The sequence below is a fragment of the Ammospiza caudacuta genome, chromosome 1 (genome assembly GCF_027887145.1).
Source record: "Ammospiza caudacuta isolate bAmmCau1 chromosome 1, bAmmCau1.pri, whole genome shotgun sequence".
Lineage (NCBI taxonomy): Eukaryota > Metazoa > Chordata > Aves > Passeriformes > Passerellidae > Ammospiza > Ammospiza caudacuta.
In genome coordinates this window covers 17,204,102-17,226,026 of record NC_080593.1, presented here as the reverse complement: position 1 = coordinate 17,226,026, position 21,925 = coordinate 17,204,102, and the positions used below count along the sequence as shown (strand labels likewise).

Here is a 21,925-nt window from a genome sequence, read left to right as displayed (position 1 = left end):
GAGCGGGTACACGGCATTCTAGGACAGGAATCAGAGCAAAGAAATCAGCCCACTTGTCCAAGAGCCAGACTTGAGTTCATGCCTGGTTCTTCTTTCCTGGTGCCAAGTGCAAGTGGGAGGACTGCTATGGAGGATACATATTCATCCCTCAGACAGCACTGAAGGAAAGAAGCTTCTCACATTATTCTCTTAATGGTTATTTCAGGCATGTTCATGTGAGAGGGTGATCAGATAAAATGGGGCACCTGACAGAAGCCAGTAGGTCTCACCTGTGAAATGCCACCTCACAGAATTAGGGTCTATGAATGAGAAACATCTTTGGAGAGACACAAGGAAGTCTCATCACATCCTCACCCCCTGCTCCCCACTTTCCCCAACTGAGAGGAAGATGATGTCAACACAGAGCATAAGGAGGGGAGGTCCACAGAGCATGTCTGGGAACAGGGAGAGGAATGTGGGAAGTAAGACTGGCAGATGGCAACTGAAGGCAAATGGAGTTTGAGTCCTGCAGAGGAAGAGATTTTTAACAGCTCTAGAGAGGCCCCTCTTACAGAAAGAAAGAAAACAGTTAAGACAACAGCCCTCCCTCCTCTCCGCTGCATTGGTGAAATGCCAGAAGCACTTTGCTAAAGTTCACATAAGCATGGGGGAAATGGAACTTCAAACATCTGGAGAATGGAGGTCAGACAGCGCTGCAGCAGCAGCTGGCCCCGCACGCAGGAGGCGGCTGTCTGCCAGCATGTCAGCCAGGGAAGAGGTGGGATGGGGCTGGGCCTAAAAGCAAGAGCCTGGAAAACAGCAGATTGAAGTTCTATTCCTGGCTCTGCCAGACTTCCTGCTCTATGCCAAGTGAGAGCTTTGCTGCTTGTGCTTGGAGCTGTGCACCTGCACCAGAAATAGACAGGGCACAGGCGGGCACAGGTACAGGCAGCACTGCCATAGCTGCCTGCTCTGGGCACAGTGACACACAGTGACAGCCTAGATTTCTCTGTTAAACACTTTCCACCGATGTTTTTAATTGCTAATGAAAGCACACAAATGAGTCACAGGTAACACTTCATGTGCTTTGGCAAAACCTACTGTCAATTTCAGCCATTTGAGCAAACTAAATGTACATACACTGCAGTAAGAAGTCTGTTATGAACATTATTCATTAAAAAAAAATAAACACTAGCTCTCCAATGACCTGTGATACATGTTTATATGGAATACAACATTTTTTGTGTTCTAGATAAGCTTCTTTTCTTTCAAATGCAACTGCTATTTCAATACCTTCTTCAAGAGCTTGAGTATAATAAACAGAAAAAAATGCATCACTAATGTAAATATCTGTGGGAAGACAGAAGAGGAGACAAGGCAATTATCTCCACTTGCCTCCTAAAGTCTATGCTTTTCAGCACCCAATGTCAGGAGTGGGGGAAGAGAAAGAAACAGCTTCCATGGTGTTATTCCCTGTTCTGACACAAAATCCCTGATCACTCTAGAATATGGTTTCCAGTATTTGCAGCAGATTGAGCTGAGGCTGAACCCCACACCCTATCACTTTCAGAAGCACAGCACAACAGGAAGTACAGACCCAGCTCTGCATCAGATCAAAACTACAGCACATGGCAAATTAACAACTGGTAACCATTCACTTGAGTTTCACACTGCCACAAACATCTTTCTGAATGTCAGTTCTTTTACTCAGCCCTTCCTCTAGCCCACCACTTCCCCTTCACCAAGACAGGATCCCAATAAGAGAACTCCCCTCTCCTCCAGTGCTCTACACAGTGAACTGAACAGACATTTCAATGCTTAACTAACACCAGTTGCTGATTAAAATCAGTCTTTAAATTGGAAGACACTTCAAAAGAGAAGTGTTTCAACAGTACAATCCGATGGATTTCTGACAGAATAACATTTGGGATGCGCAGTCATGTTGCATTTGTATTCAGCCCTAAAGAGCAGATAAATGCTTTTGATTATGCAAAGTCAAAATTCCAGCTGTATGTGTAAGTGTATTTCAGTCTGTGAAATTAGATATCAGTAACTTCAATTTTTTTTTTTCTGGGTATTCCTGAAGATGTGCATGACTAAGTCAATTCAAAAGAAAAAAAGAAGAAAAAGAAATATGCTTATGCAAGCTTCCATATAAGAGTTCCAGCATCTTAAAGTAGCTGAGTCCTTTTCCTTACTGGAAGCAATGCACTTGTCTAGAAATAAACAAAACATACAAACCTAAATATATTTTTGACTGTAGGAAAGCACAACAGAAAGGAAAAATTAAATGGCTTCTTCAGTAGTTTGGACTCACTAAGAACCACCATGGGAGTAGAACAAAACTGTATGTCAAACGAAAAGCATTTTGTGTGCCAAAAAAAGCAACTTCATAGGAGATGAACATGTGCAATTGCAAAGAGCACTGCAGGTGGCTGAAAAGGAAACCATCTAAAAAAAGCCTATGAAAAATAAACTCAACAGAACAAGTCTGAATTTTCTGAAAGTTTGTCTGAGGTAAGAGTCTGATAAAGCTGTAACAATGATGAGTCAGAATGCTCATGTCTGAACAACAAATAAAAAAAAGCCCAAAGCCCAATACTTCACATTTAGTTGTAAGTTGGCAAGTCAAATTGGGAAGAGCATGGAACAAAACCCACGCCAAAAGAAAGTGAGCTAATATTGCCTTAGCCTTAATGCATCACCTCTTCAGTGCTTTATTTAATCAGCTCTAATAGCAAAAATAATTTTTTTTCCAATAACAATGGTTATGTTATTTGGATGGGATAGTGGACTTATTGTATATTTCAAAATAATTATTATGCTAAAGAGTAAAAAATCTCACACATAAAAGCTATTCTCATTTATCACATGTATTTACTTGAAAGTGGTCTGGATTAATTTTCAGACACATTTTTCTTAAAACAAGAAAATTCCAACTAGCAAATGACCTAAAACCAACAAAAAAAATACACATACACAAAAACACCTCTCCCAAGCATGCCCCTTCTCCACATGAATTCAGGGCCTACGAGATGTCTAAGTTCTGACAGATGTCTGACAGTTCTCAGAGACTGTTTCCCACATACATAAAACAAGGACAACATGTTGGAATTACGATGCGTATCCTTTAGCTACCTGCAGATACAGTCTGATTACAAATCACCCAAGGCACAATGTTCCTTCTATCCCTCTTTGATCATGTCACCTGATGGCAGTGATACAAGCTACTGGAACATGTGCTGGTTTTCAGCTGGGTCAGCACTGCACCAGGACTAACTCAGGAGTATTAATTCAACAGCCATCACGTGGTTAAAGGTCACACTATCTACACCACAAACCTGCTTGCATTAGTGCCACAAACACAGCTTACCCTACATGAAATGTCTATTTCTCATTTCCTAAATGTTCAAGAGTAGAATATTCCACTTTGTCCAGAAGAGAACTACTAAAGTTCTGGACTTCTTTTAAAAGATTTTTTTAATAAAAATGTAGGCAAGATGCTACAGCAAACAACTTTGTTGCAGCACTACAAGGTGCTACTCCAATGGAGTGATAAACAACAACAAGGATTTGTTTCCTCTTGTTCTCCTGCCCATCAGTAAAATACGGTGGCAGGAACAATCCTCAGCCACTACAGATTCCAATCTAAAAGTTTTCAGTACACATATTCTACTTTACAGTTCACTTACTCTACTCATATTACTGTCTTCTGCATATTCTTGTAGGTAAGAGCCCTTCCATGTCCCTTGAGTACCAAAACAATCTGGGTCTGTTTCTTGCTTTCGTTTTCAGAGACAAACATAGAACAAAATGGATCCACTTCCTTACTCTGCCTGTCCTGTCTCAAACCCCCTTCAGCAAGAAGGTACATCAACACAGGACAAGATTAGAAGTATTATGAACTTCCATCAGCTCAAGCTTAAGATACTCAGGCAAAAAAGGAGAGTTGACAAAAACGCCCTCACATGTTTCCTAGGACTGTGCTACTATTTTGGACTGAGTCATACAGACTTCTTGCAATTTGGGATATATTAAGTAAAAGCAGAAGACAGACAAGCAAATCACCAGCATGTATGACATTTACCAGTTTAACAAAGTGGGAAGGAAGGGCCAAGGCAGAGATGGAATTGCTAAACTTGCTCTAATTCTCTATTGCCATTTTTATTCTCACACAAACTCAAGCAGGAAGTTGCACATTGTTTCTGTAAATGGATTTCCCTCAGCCTCCCAACCCTTGGCCACAACTGATATGAAATACTGCAGTTCTGTCTCTTGGTAACATCCAGATAGCCTGAGAAGTCCCAGCAGCACTTACCCCACACTGAGCCACAACCTTATCCACCCTTAACTTTTTCTACCTAAGGCAGGCCCTACTGGCAGAGGGAGCCTGGCCCAAGAAGCTGTGCAATAAATCAGCCCCTCCATCTGGGTCACACCTCAGGCCTGCACAGGCACACACCCAAAATTGAGATCTTGACTTTGTCCTGTACAAGAGCAACTGAACACAAACACTGCAGCCTGATGGCAGGTTAAGAGACAGGGCAAGTCTTGAAGAGCAGTCTTGTGTGTAGGCAGAGAGACACAGGCACACCACTAGGTCCCTGCTGCTTAATGTATCATTCAACTATTGCTACAGTCAATTCATTCATTAATGTGCTCAGAATCAGCAATTTCCACTGTGCAGTTATTAGCATATTGATTAAATATGATTGCAAACACTTGGGGAGAAGCAGAGCATTAGCCACTGGAGAAGACATAGAGAATGAAGCCAGTCAAAGAAGCAGCTGGAAGTCTGCAGTTTTCAAAACCTTGTCTCCAGGATAACTGAGCCCACAATTCAGGGAACAGGGGGCAGAGAACAAAACACTGTTTGTCACAAGATAATGGCAGGAAAAAGAAGACTGGCCATCTCCTGCTGTCACTTGAGGCAGAAGTAATACATATGCTACACAAATATTGACCACTGAAAAGTTTACAGGAACTGAGGAGGGCACAGGGATGCCCTGGTGAGGATGCTCCCAACACCATGGTGGGTTATAACCCTCTGAATGGCACCACACAGTTTCAAGAGGCAGCTATTCCACACCACAGTAACATGTGCACAACTGGACACTGACCTGTGCAGTGCTGGACAGCCAGACACACACTGCAGAGTCACTGAACACCTGCAGGAAACCTGAGTGCACAGGAGAGCGGTGGGGATTGACACACAGCTACCTCAGTCAGGGAGGGAGGTGCTGCTCACTTCCCAAGAGATGAAGGGTACATCACAACACTATTTCATGGGCTGCTAAAGACAGCTGTGCAAACTTCTGTGGCCTACCTCCCCCCACTGCTTTGTCTGGGGAGGTCAATGTACTTTTTGGATTTAAACTGTGTATATCCACTCAGCAATGCAGAGTGTGTTTATTCCCAGAAGTATACAGCTAATATAAACAACAACTACACATTTAAGAGCTACCACGACTAAGGAATCTCAGCAAATGAGAAGGAGGGGGAAAAGCACACAGGAAAATTATCCAAGATCTGCAGACTGCTCACAATCTGTTTTCCCAGGATGTTTGCTTAAGTCACATAATTGTTTGCAGAACCTCTGCTTTCTAAAAATGCATTTGGAAAAATTCATTCCACATTTTCTCAAATCAGTTCCTAGTGATTAGATGATGCTTTTCAATATTCTCAAAGTAGGAGACCAGTCATTCTCCAATAATGACCAGTCTGCCTCTGAAACATATTCTAGGTAAACATTTCACATGAAAATAAGTATTTTTAAAGTTTTCCAAATAATTTTTTTTAACTGTCAGATATATTTAGTCCGAATATTCAAGCCAGCTCTAGTAGAGAGCACCCCTGAAGAAATTTTTGCATTGACTGAAGGACTACACATTAATGCAGCTCAAGGAAATAGAATCTTGAAGTTACTGGGCTGAAAATAAGATGTAACTTGGAGTTGTGGTCCCCTCACTCTCCTTTTGCTCCCACGAATGGAGGTCTAGAAGTATGAAGCAAGCTAACTGGGAGTGAAGCTTGATATTCTTGCCGCCAGCCCAGGGGCACTGCAGGAGGAATCTGCTGCTTAAAGCAGCAAAATCCCCAGTGATTGAACTTGAGTTTTGCTCAGTGAAGGCTTATGGAAACCATCCCCCGCTTCCTGAGCTTTTTGTTATTTATTCATGTGCCACAGCCTGAGCTCAGAAAAGGAAAAAACTTGTTATTTTAACCAAAGCACCATGAACACCCCCAGAAATTCTCTCCTCCAGTTTTAGCATTCAGATTCCAGAGTACCATCAAACACAACCACTACACCATGAGTGCTTTGAAACTGTAATAGATGCAACACTTCTGGGGCCAGCTGTCATGCTACCATCAAAATAAGGCACTAGCAGACGTATCTATGGGTCTGAATACCATCCATAATACAAAACCAGATATGCTTAATTACACATCAGTTTAGGATGAGGCCAAACCAGGGATATGGAAGTAGTGCAATGGCCATCCTCAGTGTGAAGAGTGGAACAAATAAAATAAAGGATGATCTGGCTCCTATCAGCTTATAGGTGATATAACCCTATTGGTACTGGCTCTTAACTTGAGATTCAAAATGCATGAGGAAACTAAATCAGAATACAGTGACACAGGTAAGAGATTAGATAGCTGAGAAAGGCTAATTTGTTTCAGGCCTTTTGACTGAAGGACTTCTCTCTTTACCTTAACAACTCATAATTACATGAAGTTAGAACATTTCTGTTATGATTTGGAGGTTCCTCCATTTCACAAATGGAATTATCCTCAATTACTTCAGCATCTCACTCAACACCACAGCAGGCAAAAAGTGCCATGAGATGGAGTCTGAAATAATATCATATTTCTACCATTCTTCCTCTCTCAGAAGCCATAATCTGCTAAGACACATGCGCAGGTCAACTGCATCATTTCAAGTTAAGTTTCTTTCTTATTTTTAATATAAGTTTTAACTAAAAGAAATTCAATAACTATTTAGAGGAATGCATAAATTGCTAATCCACAACAGCAGGCATTTATTAGCTTAGCATACACTACCTTTGAGCTATTAAAGAGGAAAAAAATATGTACCCTGCTCAAAAACTTCAGTTAGCATCTTTTTCAGCCTAGCTTAGGTGACAAGCCTTTTTCACAGTAGAACTCCTCTTTTTTAGTCTTCTACTACATCTGACCATTCCTGCATCTTGCTCAATACTTGACTTAACAACACACGTAAGAAAATCCTATAAACAGACAAAGAAGGATCAGCTTCCCAAAGACAACATTTATCTTCTTTCCAGTCTGATAAAGGTTGATTTGTGGTTTGAAGGCTTATCTTGCAACCTTATAAAGCCCAGTTTTGAACACAGTTCAAAAATAATAAATTAAAATGAAAAAAAAATAATCCTCTAAGATACTGAGTTCATCATGCAAGCAGAAATTTCTACATTCAAATCAAGCCCTTCAGTCATTATTCAATTTCCTTGTTTTTATATTTTCAAATTATGGCCCAACTGACTTTTCCTGAAGCAATTATATGTTTTATTATTTCCATCATGACCCCTCTCAACTCTAAGGTCCCCATCCTACTTGTTCTTAGTTTATATATAGAAGCCTAATAGCTTTTAATCATACCCTTGCTGCTCCTGGTCCTGCCACACAGAGGAATTTGAGATAGCATGACAAGATCAGGTTGATTACTATTTCTCTCTTGCAAGCAAGGACAGAGAAGCCAGTTAAAGAAATAGCAAGCCATGCTTCAGTCCTGGGGTGAGACCATGCTGAATTGTACCATTGGATCCATTGTAAATAATCATCCTTGGACAACGTGTGAGGGGAAAAAGAAAATGCTTTTAGGCATGAACAGGTGAAGCTACATTAAACATTAGCACTCATACAAGGACACATTCATTAAGAAGTCACAGCTACTCAGCAGATTCTCAAAGAGGAAGCAAACAACATACAAAACCATCACAATCAATATGTGATTCTGTGGTCACATATTACTTACATTTTTATGCCGATGAGACAGAATTAGGTACAATATTAGCCAAAATTATAAAATAATCTAACTATTTGTTGGAACTAGAATTTAATATTAGAGAGGAAAATGACAGCTTTAGTAAGCTACATTTTGGAATTGAGAAAGAGGCACACATACTTTCATGCTGGTTACTTCTATGTACATAGTAAACACTCCAAACAGGAATGACTGAAAGAGCAAATCATGGCCTTAGCTAATTGTCAATCAAAATGTGCTCATTCAAAACCCATTCTGTGTTTTGTCAAAAAATAAAAACCCTATATAGAGTACAGCTTTTAAACAAACAAATTTATTTCTATTTCTATTATTTCTATTTAGAGAGTTTTATTTCTATTATGGCCACAATGCCCCCTCTGTGATGGCACTTGCAGCAGGGTCAGGGAAGAATTAACAATATTCTCCAGCAAAATAAGCTGTCCCAAATAAACAATGTTCAGGGTAACCTATTTAGGTCTTTAGCCACAAATTATATCACCCAACACCATTTCACATTTTTGTGCAGTACAGGAAAGGGAAACTTCCCTCTGTGGTTTGTGACTGCCCCAGTGATGCAGAGATGATGCTGGGGAAGGGAAGGAATTCCCACTGGGGCTCCAGAGCCACACAAGTGCTCAGTAAGATTAACATAGTCGGACAGATTTTAACACTTCATACACACTTTATCAAAGTTACAAAAAACCAACAGAAGTTGTCCCAGCTTTAGAAGACCAGCTACCAAGTAATTCATAGACCTCCTATGTGTTCTCTGTATGTGTATGACCTGTAAGGGGGCTTTTACAAGACATCCATAACATGTATCAATGGGCCCCAAAAGGCTACTAATAAAGAGAAAAAAGTCAAACCAGCAGCACCATAAAAAGTGTCAGAGTTATTACTGGCTGATAAACACTCATGTGAATCATTACTTGGTTTTCCACCTGCAGATCAAAGTTAACTAAGCACTTATTACCAGCCAGAAGAAAATACTAAGCAATTCCTATCTGAATGGCACAAGAAGTCCAGCCACAAGCACCCAGCAGGATTTTTTTCTTGAGTGGCAGCTTCAGTGATGCTGTACAATGAATGCTGTTGCTCATCTTCTTCACAGTAAGCTTCTGGTACTTGTTTTTCCCCTCAATTTCCCCAAAAAGAGTCAGTTAAAGCACACCACTACCCAGCTGACACAAAAAGCAAAATTCCAAATAGCTGCACTGGATGGCACAGGTACAATAACTGAGTAAATGCTTTGGTAGCTGGCTACCTGCTGTTTTATTAGGCACAATGTTCTTATCATCTCATACACTGCATTTATGCAATTAAAACATTGACAGAGATAAAACTTTAATTTTATCTAAACCAGGAAGTATTCATATGTGATGACTGGTGGGTTACTAAGACTTGAAACAGAAGTAAAATCACTTTCAGGCAGCAAGCTAACCAGACGCATCTGAAGAAAAAACCCCAAGATTCCTTGGAAAGTCCCAATATGTGACTTCATATCAGGTCAGTGACGCATTTCGTCTGTATGGTTTATCTCCCAGATATGAGAGGTTTTAATGAAAAAGACTGCACAAACACTGATGCCTCCTTTGTTACACAAAATCGTCAAAAAGGCCTTTCAGAGTCATGTTTACAGTCCTGGATTTTTGGCTTTGACTTCAGAAAACAAGAGGCTGCATCAGGTCTCTTAATTTAGTATCTAGAGCTTACAGCAAAATAACCACTGAGCAGAAAGAAGGTGTTAATGGTCTAAAACACACTGAAAACTATGCATTCAGACTGCCCTTCTAGCAGACAGTGGAATGGGAATAAGCATATGAAGGAATTGATGACAGTCAAAGGCTATTAAAGTAAGCAACTTTGCTCATTCCCCAAAAATATGTTCAAAACCCTGCATTCCACCAGGGAAAAAATAAGTGTACAACAAAAGTTTCTGATTCAGTTTCTTCATCAAAGCAACTGCTCTTCCCCCTCACAGAAAGGCTGACATTGTGGTTGCTCTCTCATAGGTGTTCATAACTGAGTATCATGGGAGGGCTCTTTGATTTGTTTGTTGGTACTGTGCTGGGGTTTTCTTTTTGACTGCATCAGCTGAACTGCACAGGGATTACAGACATCCTACATGCATTCATTTGTGGACATGAAGGGAATTTCTCAGCTGAATGGCTGACAAGGCAACTCTTACACATTACACTATTTTCTGAGCAATTTATATATATCATGTAGAAGCTGATATGCACAAAGTTGAAAACAATTTTCATAAGCAGACAGATAAACAGAGCAAGCACAGCACAACTTCTTGAAGCCTTGGCCTCTATGAGGGAGAGAACAGGAAGAACAGGATGTGTGAAGCAAAGGCCACAGATAACTGTCAGCACTTTATTAGGAGAGAGAACGTCACCCAAGGCAAGCTTAATCTAAACAAAAGGTGCAAGTTTCTTGCCATATTTAGAGTATTTGTGGCTGCTGACAGGCAAAGGCAGTCCAAGAGAACCAGACAGAAGACATTAGCTTTCTAATATATACAACATTCGATGATGAACTAGTTCCTGCTGAGACTTTTGGTCTCTCCACACACTTCTGAATGTGTGGAAAGGAAAGTCTGAATGGAAGTGGAACTTACAACATTTGTAAGATATGTGATGGCAGCTTCTCCCCGACTTTGTAATTATCTTCTCCCCTCCATCACCAATCAGTTCCAATAACTTATCATATGCCTTTCAAGGATACAAAGTCAGCTTTTAGGATACATCCAGCTGCTGCAGTGTAACACCAAAAAGAGTCATGGCAGAGATCCAGTGCTGCATCACACTCCAAAATAAAAAGGCTTTTCCCATCTCCATGTACTAATCTGCCAAGCTTCAGCTTATGGCTAGCTGTTTAACATTACACTGTCACTATCAGGCAAAAGACTAACTGCAGAGACAGAAACAGACTTAAGTACTACTGGGCTACCATAACATCACTGCTTTGCTTTTTCTTTAGCAGAGCAAACTAACACAACTCCTTCAACCTCTCCTTGCAGGCTGCTCCATGCCCCTGACCATCTCTGCATCCCTGTCTGCTGGACTCCCTAGCGTTAGTGGTTTCCCTAAATCACTCTTGAACAATACAGATGTGACACAAAAAAGAAAAAAAAGAAAAAAAAGAAAAAAAAGAAAAAAAAAAAAAAAAGAAAAACCAACAAGCCAGACTCAGCACTCCTGATGAAATCGCATCACTGCCTTTGATCTGTCAGCCACAATCTTCCCAAGGCAGCCCCACCACACTGCTTCTCTTATGGAGATAGCCTTGTGCTGTTGGCTCATGCTCAGCACAGCACCCATCAGCACACCAGCTCCTTTCTAACCCATTACTACTCACACAGTCTCCTCCCAGTGCATAAAAATGCACGCTGGGCCCTACCCTAGGGTGTAGGACCTTGTGCCTTGCCCAGTTTGCCAAGGATTTTGCTGGTTCAGTAAGAGTCCTGTGTACTGAAGCTCTGCCCTTGAGTGCATGAATCACCTTTCCTAACTTAGAGTTAGTCCCAGATTTGTTGAGGATATGCTTTATGTTCTGAATGGTCTCCAAAGAATGTTCTGAACACTGTGGGCTCCAGTACTGACCCTGCTGTTAGTAGCAGTCAACCATTTGCTAGTTCTGGCTGATCTTCTCTCCAATTAACAGTCCTTCCATCTAGCCCATATGTTCTTTAGGCCAGAGACAAAGGTCAGGGGTCTAAGCATGTACTTCTTTTAATGAGGCAACTTCAGCATAGAAGTACCTGGACAGCTGTACTTTGCAAGCACAGTCACCATTAAGAGGATCTGGAAAGGTCTTTTGCTCCCATCTGTAAGTGTACCAAAGTACTTCATGTAATTGCTTTTTTCTAGGCATGACCATCCACATTCATCAGCAGATCTGTCACATTTTCTACCCTGTTTCTACTTCTTGGCTTTCAAAAATGAATTAAACTATGCTGTGATCATACAGCACAATCCCTAAATGCAGTATCACATTAATCCAAAGCACACACACACCTTGAAAGCTCTTTTCCACAAAAACTCAATCATAAAGAGTCACCACTGTACCTGCACTGCCTTTTGCCTCTTCAAACACCAGAGATGGGCTGAGCATGTAACAGCTCTTGTGCTCCTCCTCCCTGCCAAACACCAACTTGCTGCTGCTTTGGAGCTCACCCCTTACAGCCCCACAACATGTTCAGCAGGACTTCTCTGAAACCTAACCCTCAGTCCTGACTGGCAGCAAACCCACTGGAAAGGCCTTAGTATTTGGGATTGTCCATGTGTGATTCAACACAGGCTACAGCTGCAGGACTCAGCCTACAAGCAGATATCTGTTTATCTGCACTGTTGCCCTGACTTTACCTACACACCCATGCCACAGCAACACAAGGCATTTGGCTTTCTGCTTGCACATAGCACTTGAATTACACATGCAATTAATTAGACATGGATGGTAACAGGCAAGATTCTTCTGAACTAATTTTTTTAGTTCTAAAAGCTTATCACTTTAAATGGCAACAAAAAAATGTGTGTGTATCTTTTTTTGCTGAGAGTGATGTTTTCAGAACACTTTCTTGCAATAGTCTCTATTTTGTATTAGAGGAGCGCTTCAGAAGCAAAAGAAAATCTTCACACTGAATATTTAAGAAGGGCAGTGTTTCCCAGTGAAAATTATAATTTCTTTAAAAGGAGACTATTGCTTTCTTCAAGCCTGGATTTAAATACTGAGCTATTTTAAAACTGTTTATGTAGAGGGGAAAAAAAGGAATAGTTGCTACATCCAGTGCTGCAGCTCTGACATAAACATGAGCACTGATCTGTTACATTTTTCAGTTTTGACACAGTAAACAAGGATGCCCCTGTCAACCTCTTTCCTCTGAGAAATCTGGCTGCCCCATCTTCATTCTCTTGAACTTTATGGAAATGAAGCAGCAAAAAATGTATCTTAAAGTACTTGTTTTAAGTCAACTTTCATTTCCAAGAAGAGGAGAGGAAGAGCTGAGCACAACCAAGAATCAGTGCTGAGTACAGAGGGATGATCACTTCCCTAGTCCTGCTGGCCACATTACTTCTGACACAGGCCAGGACGGCACTGGTGGTCCTGGCCATCTGGGCACATGTTGCATCAGGTTCAGCTTCTGCTGACCAACACCCCCTGGTCCTTTCTTGCTGGGCAGCTTCCCAGATACTCCTCCAAGCCTGGAATGCTGCATGGAGTTCTAGTCCAACTGCAGCACCTGGCACTTTGTCTCAGTGAACCTCAGACCACCAGCCTGTTCCATTCCATCCAGCCTGTCCAGATGCCTGTTCAGAGCTTTCCTGCCCTCCAGCAGACCAACGCTTCCACCCCACTTGCTGTGTCTGCAAACTGACTGAGGGTGCTCCCAATCCCTTCATCCAGAGCATTGATAAAGTTATTAAACAGGACCAGCCCCAATACCAAATCCTGGGGAACACCACTGGTGACCAGTGACCAGCTGGATGTAGCTCTATTCACCAACACTCCCAGGTTTGGCTATCTGTAGAGTTTTCTACCCAGCAAAGAGCACACCCATCCAAGCCACGAGCAGCCAGCTTGTCCCAGAGATGCTGTGGGAAATGGTGTCAAAGGCTTTACTAATGTCCAGGTAGACACATCCACAGCTTCTCTCTCATCTGCTAAGTGGGTCTCTTTGTCATGGAAGGAGATCAGGTTGGTCAAGCAGGACTTGCCTTCACAAACCCATCCTGGCTGGGCCTGATTCCCTGGTTTCATGCGTCACATGTTAGAGCACAAGATGATGTGTTCCATGACCTTCCCTAGCACCAAGGTCAGGCTGACAGGCTGGTATTCCCTGGATCCTGCACTTGGCCTTTCTCTTAGGATGGTGTCTAGCCCATTTGCTAAGTTAATGCCTTCAGTGAAGTCTTGATGCTCATGTTGGTGCCAAGTGTACACTTATTATCTTTTCCCCCCCAGATCTTGCCTAACAGGCTAACTAGGATCCCTTATACCAGACAGGTTTTCAAGCTTCTCCGGAAGAGTGACCAAGTCTCTGCTCTGCCATATCAGAGCAGCTTGGAAAGGTCAGGTCAGCTTGGCAACACTCCAGGTCAACATGAAGGATTTAAACCAAAGAGCTGAGCTCTATGTACACAGCCCCCTGTACTGGGTGTAGTGAACAATCACATGGCAGGTCACTCCAGACTCAGGCATTACAGCTTGAAAGACAACAGTAACTACAGAAAATACAGATGCATCTGGGCAGGTTTTTGCTCTGGCTGCTATGAGAAAGCAATTCCATTGCCTCCACCTCAGAAAAGTGCTCCCTCACCATACTGCGATTACTCATGTGAAGCCTCTGTGTTTGTGCTTAACCAGAAACCAAAGCCAAATAAATTGTTTCCTATAAAACCAAGCACAATTTCCATCTGTAAAATTAGGCTCCAGTAACAACATAACACACTAATTCATCACCTAACTTTTCATGAGTGTTTTTTCCAGTGAAGAGGATACAAAGCTAGGAAAAATACAGAGTGGCTACTAATCAGGCTTAGCTATCCAGGGATTTAGCTTAGAGTAATTCTGGAGAACATGCACAGTGAACTGAAAAAACAGTATGGAAACAGAAACTGCCTGGGCTCAGAAGAGCCACGGGACTTTCTTCCTTAGAAGAACTATCAAATTGTACCTTATTTCACAGACAGCTGCTCTTTTTTGCAAGCCCCAGAATCAAGTAATTGACCTGGCAATGCCTCAGCTCTGTGCTTCTAGGCAATACTTCTTAGAATGCCTTATAGAGAATTTGTTCATCCTCAAGCTTTAGTAACATGAAAATATTCCCAACTGATACAGGCACAGGGAAGGACAGTCTGGAGATCCCAAAGCATTTCACAACAACAGTCTATCACAGCAATTGTACAGCCGATTTAAGAAAGGCAGTTAAAGCATTTGAGCAGAAACACTTCAAAGCAAATAGCTGAGCTGGTATGTGTGCATTATCTGTATCCAGTTTAATTCTACAAAATTAGTCTGCAGAGGTTCATTTATAAGCAAGGATTAGTTTCAGGCAAGACCAACCAGGACAGAAACTACAAGCAAGTGACCTTGTTAAACACTCCTCAAAAGCTTTACAAAGCACTGATTGTTCACAGCCTTTAGCAAACAGTTCATGTATCAGGTGACTCAACAGCTTTCAGCATAGTGCCTTCAGTCCAAGCAGCAAATAGTACAGTGGGTTAACACCTTTTATGCTAGTATCAAACATTTTGGCTTTTTCCATGGTTAGCCATACTAGCTGGTCAATGAGAATTTAAAAATAATCACTTGACACACACACTGCAGCTCTCAAACACTTAAAAAAAGATGCGCTCAGTACAAGAGGGCATCCAATGCTTGGGAAAATCTGTAGATTCAGTTCTTTTTTCAGCCATTTCTTAAAAGGTAGTCATAATCCCAGCATCTCTGAATACTTAACAGAAAAAAAAAAGCAATTTCATTTCCTCCTACTTTCCTGTTTCAGTAGCAGGTACTTTTTAAATACTTCACACAGCTTTTAGCAGTGTTTAGTTCTCAGCACACGTTAACCTCATACGCCTTTTTGATAGGTTTGTTACTAGGAGGGCCCTTCCATATGCACTGGAGTCTTCTCCCTGCTGACATGCTTTTGATAAAACCACTGTGCTGCCATTTCACAAAGATGTTTAGAAACCACAACTCTAAAAATCCAGTAAGAGTTAGCAGGGCTGGGAAGGGAGACAGCAGAGACCATAAGAAGCATTTTCTTGCACTTATTTGGTCTAAGGTGTACCACCAACAGGATGCTGGTAGACCAACTAAGGTTTTTAATTCACTGGCTGCACTGAAAAACTTTTTAGGTTTCATCCTGTGCTATTTGTTTACAAAACGTCTCAAAGAGACATAGGGCAAAGCCCAGTGAAGATCTGACTGAATTTCAGTAACAGCACAAGAGAGCGGACACTGGGCTTTTAACAACTCCCTCAAGCCCACTTCAGAACAGCAATGTAAGGGTGAAATAACCGAGTCCTGTCCCTGCCTGCACTGGCACTAAGATGGCACACACCTGGTTATGCAGCAAGCCACTTCCAGATTAAACACAACAGACACTTTTGGCTGAGTTAGCATACAATCAGGCCAATGACCAGGTACAAGGCAGGCAGCAGCAGCAATGCTTCCCCCCCACAGAAGCAGGCAGCCAGGGTGAAGCTTCAGCCAGGGAAATACAGGCTGCCACAGAGAGGGACAGAACTATTCTTTCCTGCCATCTATCTCCATGTCCTCAGTGCAGAAACTCCAGTAATACTGCAGCCACAGTTCAAGTCAGGTCAGCTCACTCATTCAGCTGCCTTGGCTGGGAAGGAGTTTGGCTTGAGCAGGTAGTGGCAGCATGTGAATCCCTCTCCCCTTCCACACAGCACATGAAATTATATCCTGCAAGGCTATGAAAACAAATGAACTCACTGCATGTGTTAAATAAAATACCACCTCCCATATGGCACTTCTAACTGGATTTCCTTCAGAAACACAATCCTTCTCTCTAGCCCTCCCTCAAGCACAGCTTCAGATCTTAAAATCTTAATAATTAATTTCTGCTTTAAATCAAATAAAATTCCAGCATTCTTGATACAGGAACTAATTTTTTTTTAGGTCATGATCTTAATTACAAAGGATGTTTCATAAACATTAGAAAGAAAAAAGCCTTACCATTTTCTATCACAATAAAGAAATCAACATAAACTATCCAACTCAATAATAAGAGACACAATAATGCCTCCTCCAACACTGTCAGTCCTCTATTAAAAAAGAAAAGAGGTTACCTGGGAGATATGGTTGATGGAGGACTCCATCCTCCGTAGCTGGGACGCCTGGATGTCCAGCAGTTGTAATACATTGTTGGCCAGTGCATTGATCTGATAAGCAACACTGGCTAGAGACTGAGTTGTGTACGCTTTGGTCTCTTCTAATGCTTTCCTTTTATCTGGAGCCTGTAAAGCAAAACAACAAGACATCTGGTTTAGGCCAGGAAGTGGATGGGGAAAATGGACAGGAACAAAAAATACAACCGGCATTTGGAAGAATCTGTAATAAAGAAGGTCTGGCTGAGCAGCCAAAGTACTTGATCTGCATGAGATTTTTTAAAAAAGCTCAATCATACAGAAGCGAGAAAGTATTTCAAATATATTTAACAATAATAAATTTAGATGCCAAGAAACAATTCATTCAGTAGGAAAAACAACACTACCGTGATTTGTTGGAATTGATTTTTTAAAGCCTGTTCAATTCCTCATTTCTCAAATAGCCTCCAAATCCCCATGACTACTGAAATGCTCCTTTTGGAATTTCTTATGAGGTCATGCAGCCCAGGCTAATTAAGACAGAAAAAATATTTTCCCACAGTTGGGTGTCCCCTATTCCACATGCTATCTACAAAGCCCACCCTCCAGCTATGCTGGCTACTACTCCCACAGACCAGGAGAAGGATGAGCAGAGCATCAGGATGGCATGCACAGAGGCCTCCTGCATACAGGAGTACTTGTGAAATTATCCCTCCTCACACAAAAGCTTAATAAACTTTCCTGGACAGCTGAGAAAGTTCATCACTGATATTCTGAGGCATCAGAAGGGAATATATGCTTTCCCCTGAAGGGTAAAAATAAAGGGAAAGGGTAACCTTCCCACTGAAATCCCACCTTGCTAAGGTAAAGTCCTCAGTCTGCCCTGAGGCATGGCTCCCTAGTCAGAGGGCAAGTTACTGCCCAAGATCAGGAACTGATTACATGACTTGAGCTGCATGGCCCAAGTAAGTCCCTCCTCTCTGACAGAACAGGAGATACCAACAGTACCTCTACCACGAAAACACACAGACAGAACCCCTTTTGAAGCACTCCCTGTATCACACCTTAGGAGATGGCAGTGGAGGCCATGTATTTCATCTGTTACCCAATTTGCAAACTGCAACTATCCAGAATTTCCTTCCACTTGCAATAGAGATGCACTGCATAAGAAGAGTTTGCCGTACACAATGACTCAGTGCTAATTTCTTCCCAATTTTACGTATTTGTGGAACAAACACTAGACCTCAGCAACCAATAGAAAAAGTCCATATTAACAGCCCCTTCTAATTAGACTTCTATTTTTATTGTTGATTTCTTTGAATAACACTCTACACACATTGCACGCAAGAGTTACGTTAAGCACAAAGCAAGGAAACAAAGACACTCCATTAGCATTCAACTAAGCCCTATGCTTTCCACTTTCCAAACACTCATTTTTAAGTCCTGTCTCTTATTTTTAAGAAGAAAAGCAGAAGGCAAGCTGTTCATATACATTATAAGACTTGCATCATTACCTAAATACTGCAACATGCTATGCTATGCTACATTTTGCTCATATATTATTTAAACACTGGTGAGTTCCCCCAATCCAGGAATTTTGTTCATATTCATGACTAACATTCCTAGCAATGTTTGACACTTATTAGTGACACTTGACACTTGGTTAATGCCATCCTTCAAATGGAATTCATATACAGATGCCTTGTAAAATGTGAAGCAGCAAGAATGGTTCAATGTAATCTGCTGCCAAAAGGCAGAACAGCTATTGCATGTACTAAGGAGGGACTATGTAAAACTCCATTTTCTAGTATTTCCAAATGCAAACAAAGTTACCTTTCGTCTAAAAAAAAAGTACTGTCATTTCTAGCTGTCAGGAAAACATAGTAAAAGTCACTTTGCTTCTTCAGAAAACATAACCTGCAAAATAACTACTAAAGGTTCAAAAAAAATTTCTGAAAGCTGGTTTTCCAAAGAGATATTTTAAACTTCAACTCACAACTAGCAGTGACTTTAAAAACATTGTCCTATTGAACTACAGCCTAAAGATAACAACTTTATCATACTTTAACTTCTGCCACTGTGGAAAATGGTAAAAATGCAGGTAGCAGATCAGTGGCCTCTGAAATAAATGTAAACTGAAATAGATACAACTAATAAAGCAGCAGTCAACATTAATGCAACTTCATATAAACTCAAGTGGAGATCTGCAGCCTTTACTCAAGCAGTTTTCTTATTACAAAGTTTCAATTAAATACTATTAGGCTAAACACTAAGAGGTGACAAAGTCACAGCACTCAATTACTGAGTGTTGTCAAAGAAGAAAACTTCAGCGTGTAACAAGTTTCTTTTCATCTGTAATGATTCGTAGATTAAATGTCTTGCTCTCATTTGCCTAAGCACCAAACGTTTTAGTTATTTGCTCAAATTACTACTTTGGCAGCAGTATTAAATAAACACAGTTGAGATGTGGAATGCATTTCATGTCCTATAAGAACTAGATCAGGAACATTTTCCAGCCTTGCAGATAATTCAGGCAATTTCAGTTTGCCGATTAACAGTTTAGATTAGAACTTGACATACAGTCCTTTGCATTATTTTAATGCAAACTGCTGGCATCACAAGACATAAGCTAAAAGCTTCACAGACAGCAAAGGCAGGAGGGTAGAGGGAGAAGCCAAGAACTGTGTGACAGAAACAGGAGGGAGCAGAGACTTCCAATGTTCTTCAGCTGTTACTTTCACATCTTTTCTTAAGCAAAAACTGAAAGCAGACTAGAAGACAGCACATGTGTTTACATTCAATGTAATACATAAGTACTAGTTAACCACTCCATTTTGACACAACACAATACAAAGATTGTCACCTGACTTCTTTCCTAATGGTTCAGAATTACTTTGCAATCTAGTATTAAAAGCTTCAAAGAAATTGTTTTTTCAGAAGTTGTCCTTGATATAAACAAAATTTTGATCCCCTTTAGTAGCAAAGTGGATATTCTTTACAGAACATCATAGCTTTTGAAGATTCCCTTCTGTAAACTCCCACCTGTATCCCCAGTTCACCTTAAACAGCCATTTGACTATGACAAAATTGCTGTTTGAAACTGCCTTCACATAACTAGATTAAATACTAAAAAAAATTAAAAAGAAAACCTCACATGTAATTTAATGGGACACATAAAAAGAGTTAAAACTGCATGGCAATCCACACAAAAATACATACCATGTATTTTTGTCAAATGAAACTTGGATTATAAACTTCCTTGAAGAGTTTACATAAATACTATTGTAAAGTCAAAACTGGTTCTGCACCCAAGCAATTGACACAATAAAAGCAGAGCAGAAGCTTAATTACTGACTCTCCAGTTCAGTGACATGTCAAGGTCACTGATGAGGAATCTCTCCACCACTCTACAGCTGATCTTTACAAGTCTCATCTTCCCCCTCTCCAAACTGCCACCCACACAGGCACATCCCCACAATGCTGTGTGTGCATTGTTCAAGCCATCTGCCCTCCCAGCTCCCTCTCTCTCAGCTAATTCCCACCATGTGCCAGTTCATACAGCACACAGCATGTACAGGCTCCCTCCACAAATCTCATCAGCTCACACTGCAAAATCATCTTCAGAAGTCAAACTTTCCTCTTCAAACACACTAGTTCATACCCTCAGTACCTACTGTCCAACCTCTCTTCTCCCTCTTTCAACTTCAGTTCCATTCCCCGTGCTTGAAACTCCCTGCAAGATAAATTCCCCACCAGAACAACTGGTTCCATTTGACAAAGGTCAGAAAGCAGCTTATCAGATCACACCAAAGCTGGCTGGCCTAGCAAAAGCAAATCAAAATGCCTCCTTAGTATGTGCCATGGATTGCTCCACATATTTCATCTTCAAGCTGTTGGAATATGTGCAAATTCAAGCAGAGAAAAACTCATCTAGGATAAACTACTAACAGAGAACTGCCTTAAAGCGGCCCAATAATCAGTAAGTGAAACAGAGCTCTAAAGTATTGAGAGCTCAATAGTTCTTCAGATGCTTGGAGTTCTGTTGCTGGCTTGATCACTCTCAGCAATCAACTTTACACTCAGTTCTATTTGCCTCTGCTGTCACTGCTTATGCACCTTTAAAATGCAACACTGCAGTACATTTGCTTCACAGCAAACACAAGAAAATTGTTCAGTCTTATGCTTTGGTATTTTTGAAAAAGAATTCTACCTATCATTAGTTGATTAATGATAAAATTAGGATTACTACAGTCAGTTGCCACAGGAATTCAGCAATCTCTATCGGGCATCACAGAATGCATTCACAGAATACAACTATGCAAAGTCATCAATACATTTATTAGTATTCTCTTGTGTTCATCTCATCATGCATCTATCTTTGGTATTTAGAGAATGCTTTCTGATAACACAAGCACTACAGTGGAGTTTCCAAGTTCTGTTTTCTTCACTAAGGTCTTGCCATTTTAGCTCAGAGATCCGTACCAACCACCCAGTCAAAATTTCATCTTAAGGGCTTGTGTTAACTTCAACCTACAGCAACTTTTCAAGTCAACAGGAAATACTTCTACAGAATGGTGAAGATGTACATTCTCCTAGACATCAATATTTTAACCTGCCTGAGAAACACCTGGGGCACTTCAAAATGGAAGGAATGGACTTCTGACATTCTGACTTCTGGTTTCCACACTCAGAAAACAGGAACACACCTCCCTAAAGTGGTGGCTTGTAACATGATGTGGAACTTCAGATATATGAGTCTGAAGCTGCTGCTTCACTGATCTGATAAGGTTTTTAACAAATCAAAGCTGATCTTGAGGGTTTCTTTGTTACTTCTGACTGCTAATTGCAAAAAGCTTGGACATCTCTAAACTATTCAAAATATATGTTCTTAGACCAAGTGGTTCATATCCAAGCAGTAGTTTTTAAAAAAGTTTAAATACGCCGTATACACTAGATTAGACTTTTGGCTCAGGAGCTAAATGTAATTTATGCTGAAAGCCATGTCCCAAGATTACTGCAAATAACTGAGGAGCTACATACTGAAATAAGTAGGTACCCCACAGATACAGGTTCTCCC

The 21,925-nt window shown here is 41.0% G+C and overlaps 1 protein-coding gene across 11 annotated transcripts in view; it reads right to left on the bottom strand.

Annotated features, from left to right (window-relative positions):
- ABI1 (abl interactor 1) overlaps positions 1-21,925 on the bottom strand; it is a 76,439-nt gene that overhangs the window by 36,641 nt on the left and 17,873 nt on the right. For all 11 annotated transcript variants that reach the window (XM_058801073.1, XM_058801001.1, XM_058801027.1 and 8 more), the window contains exon 2: positions 16,831-16,998. In XM_058801073.1, coding sequence (XP_058657056.1) covers positions 16,831-16,998 — 168 coding nt within the window. The remainder of the gene's footprint in view (positions 1-16,830; positions 16,999-21,925) is intronic.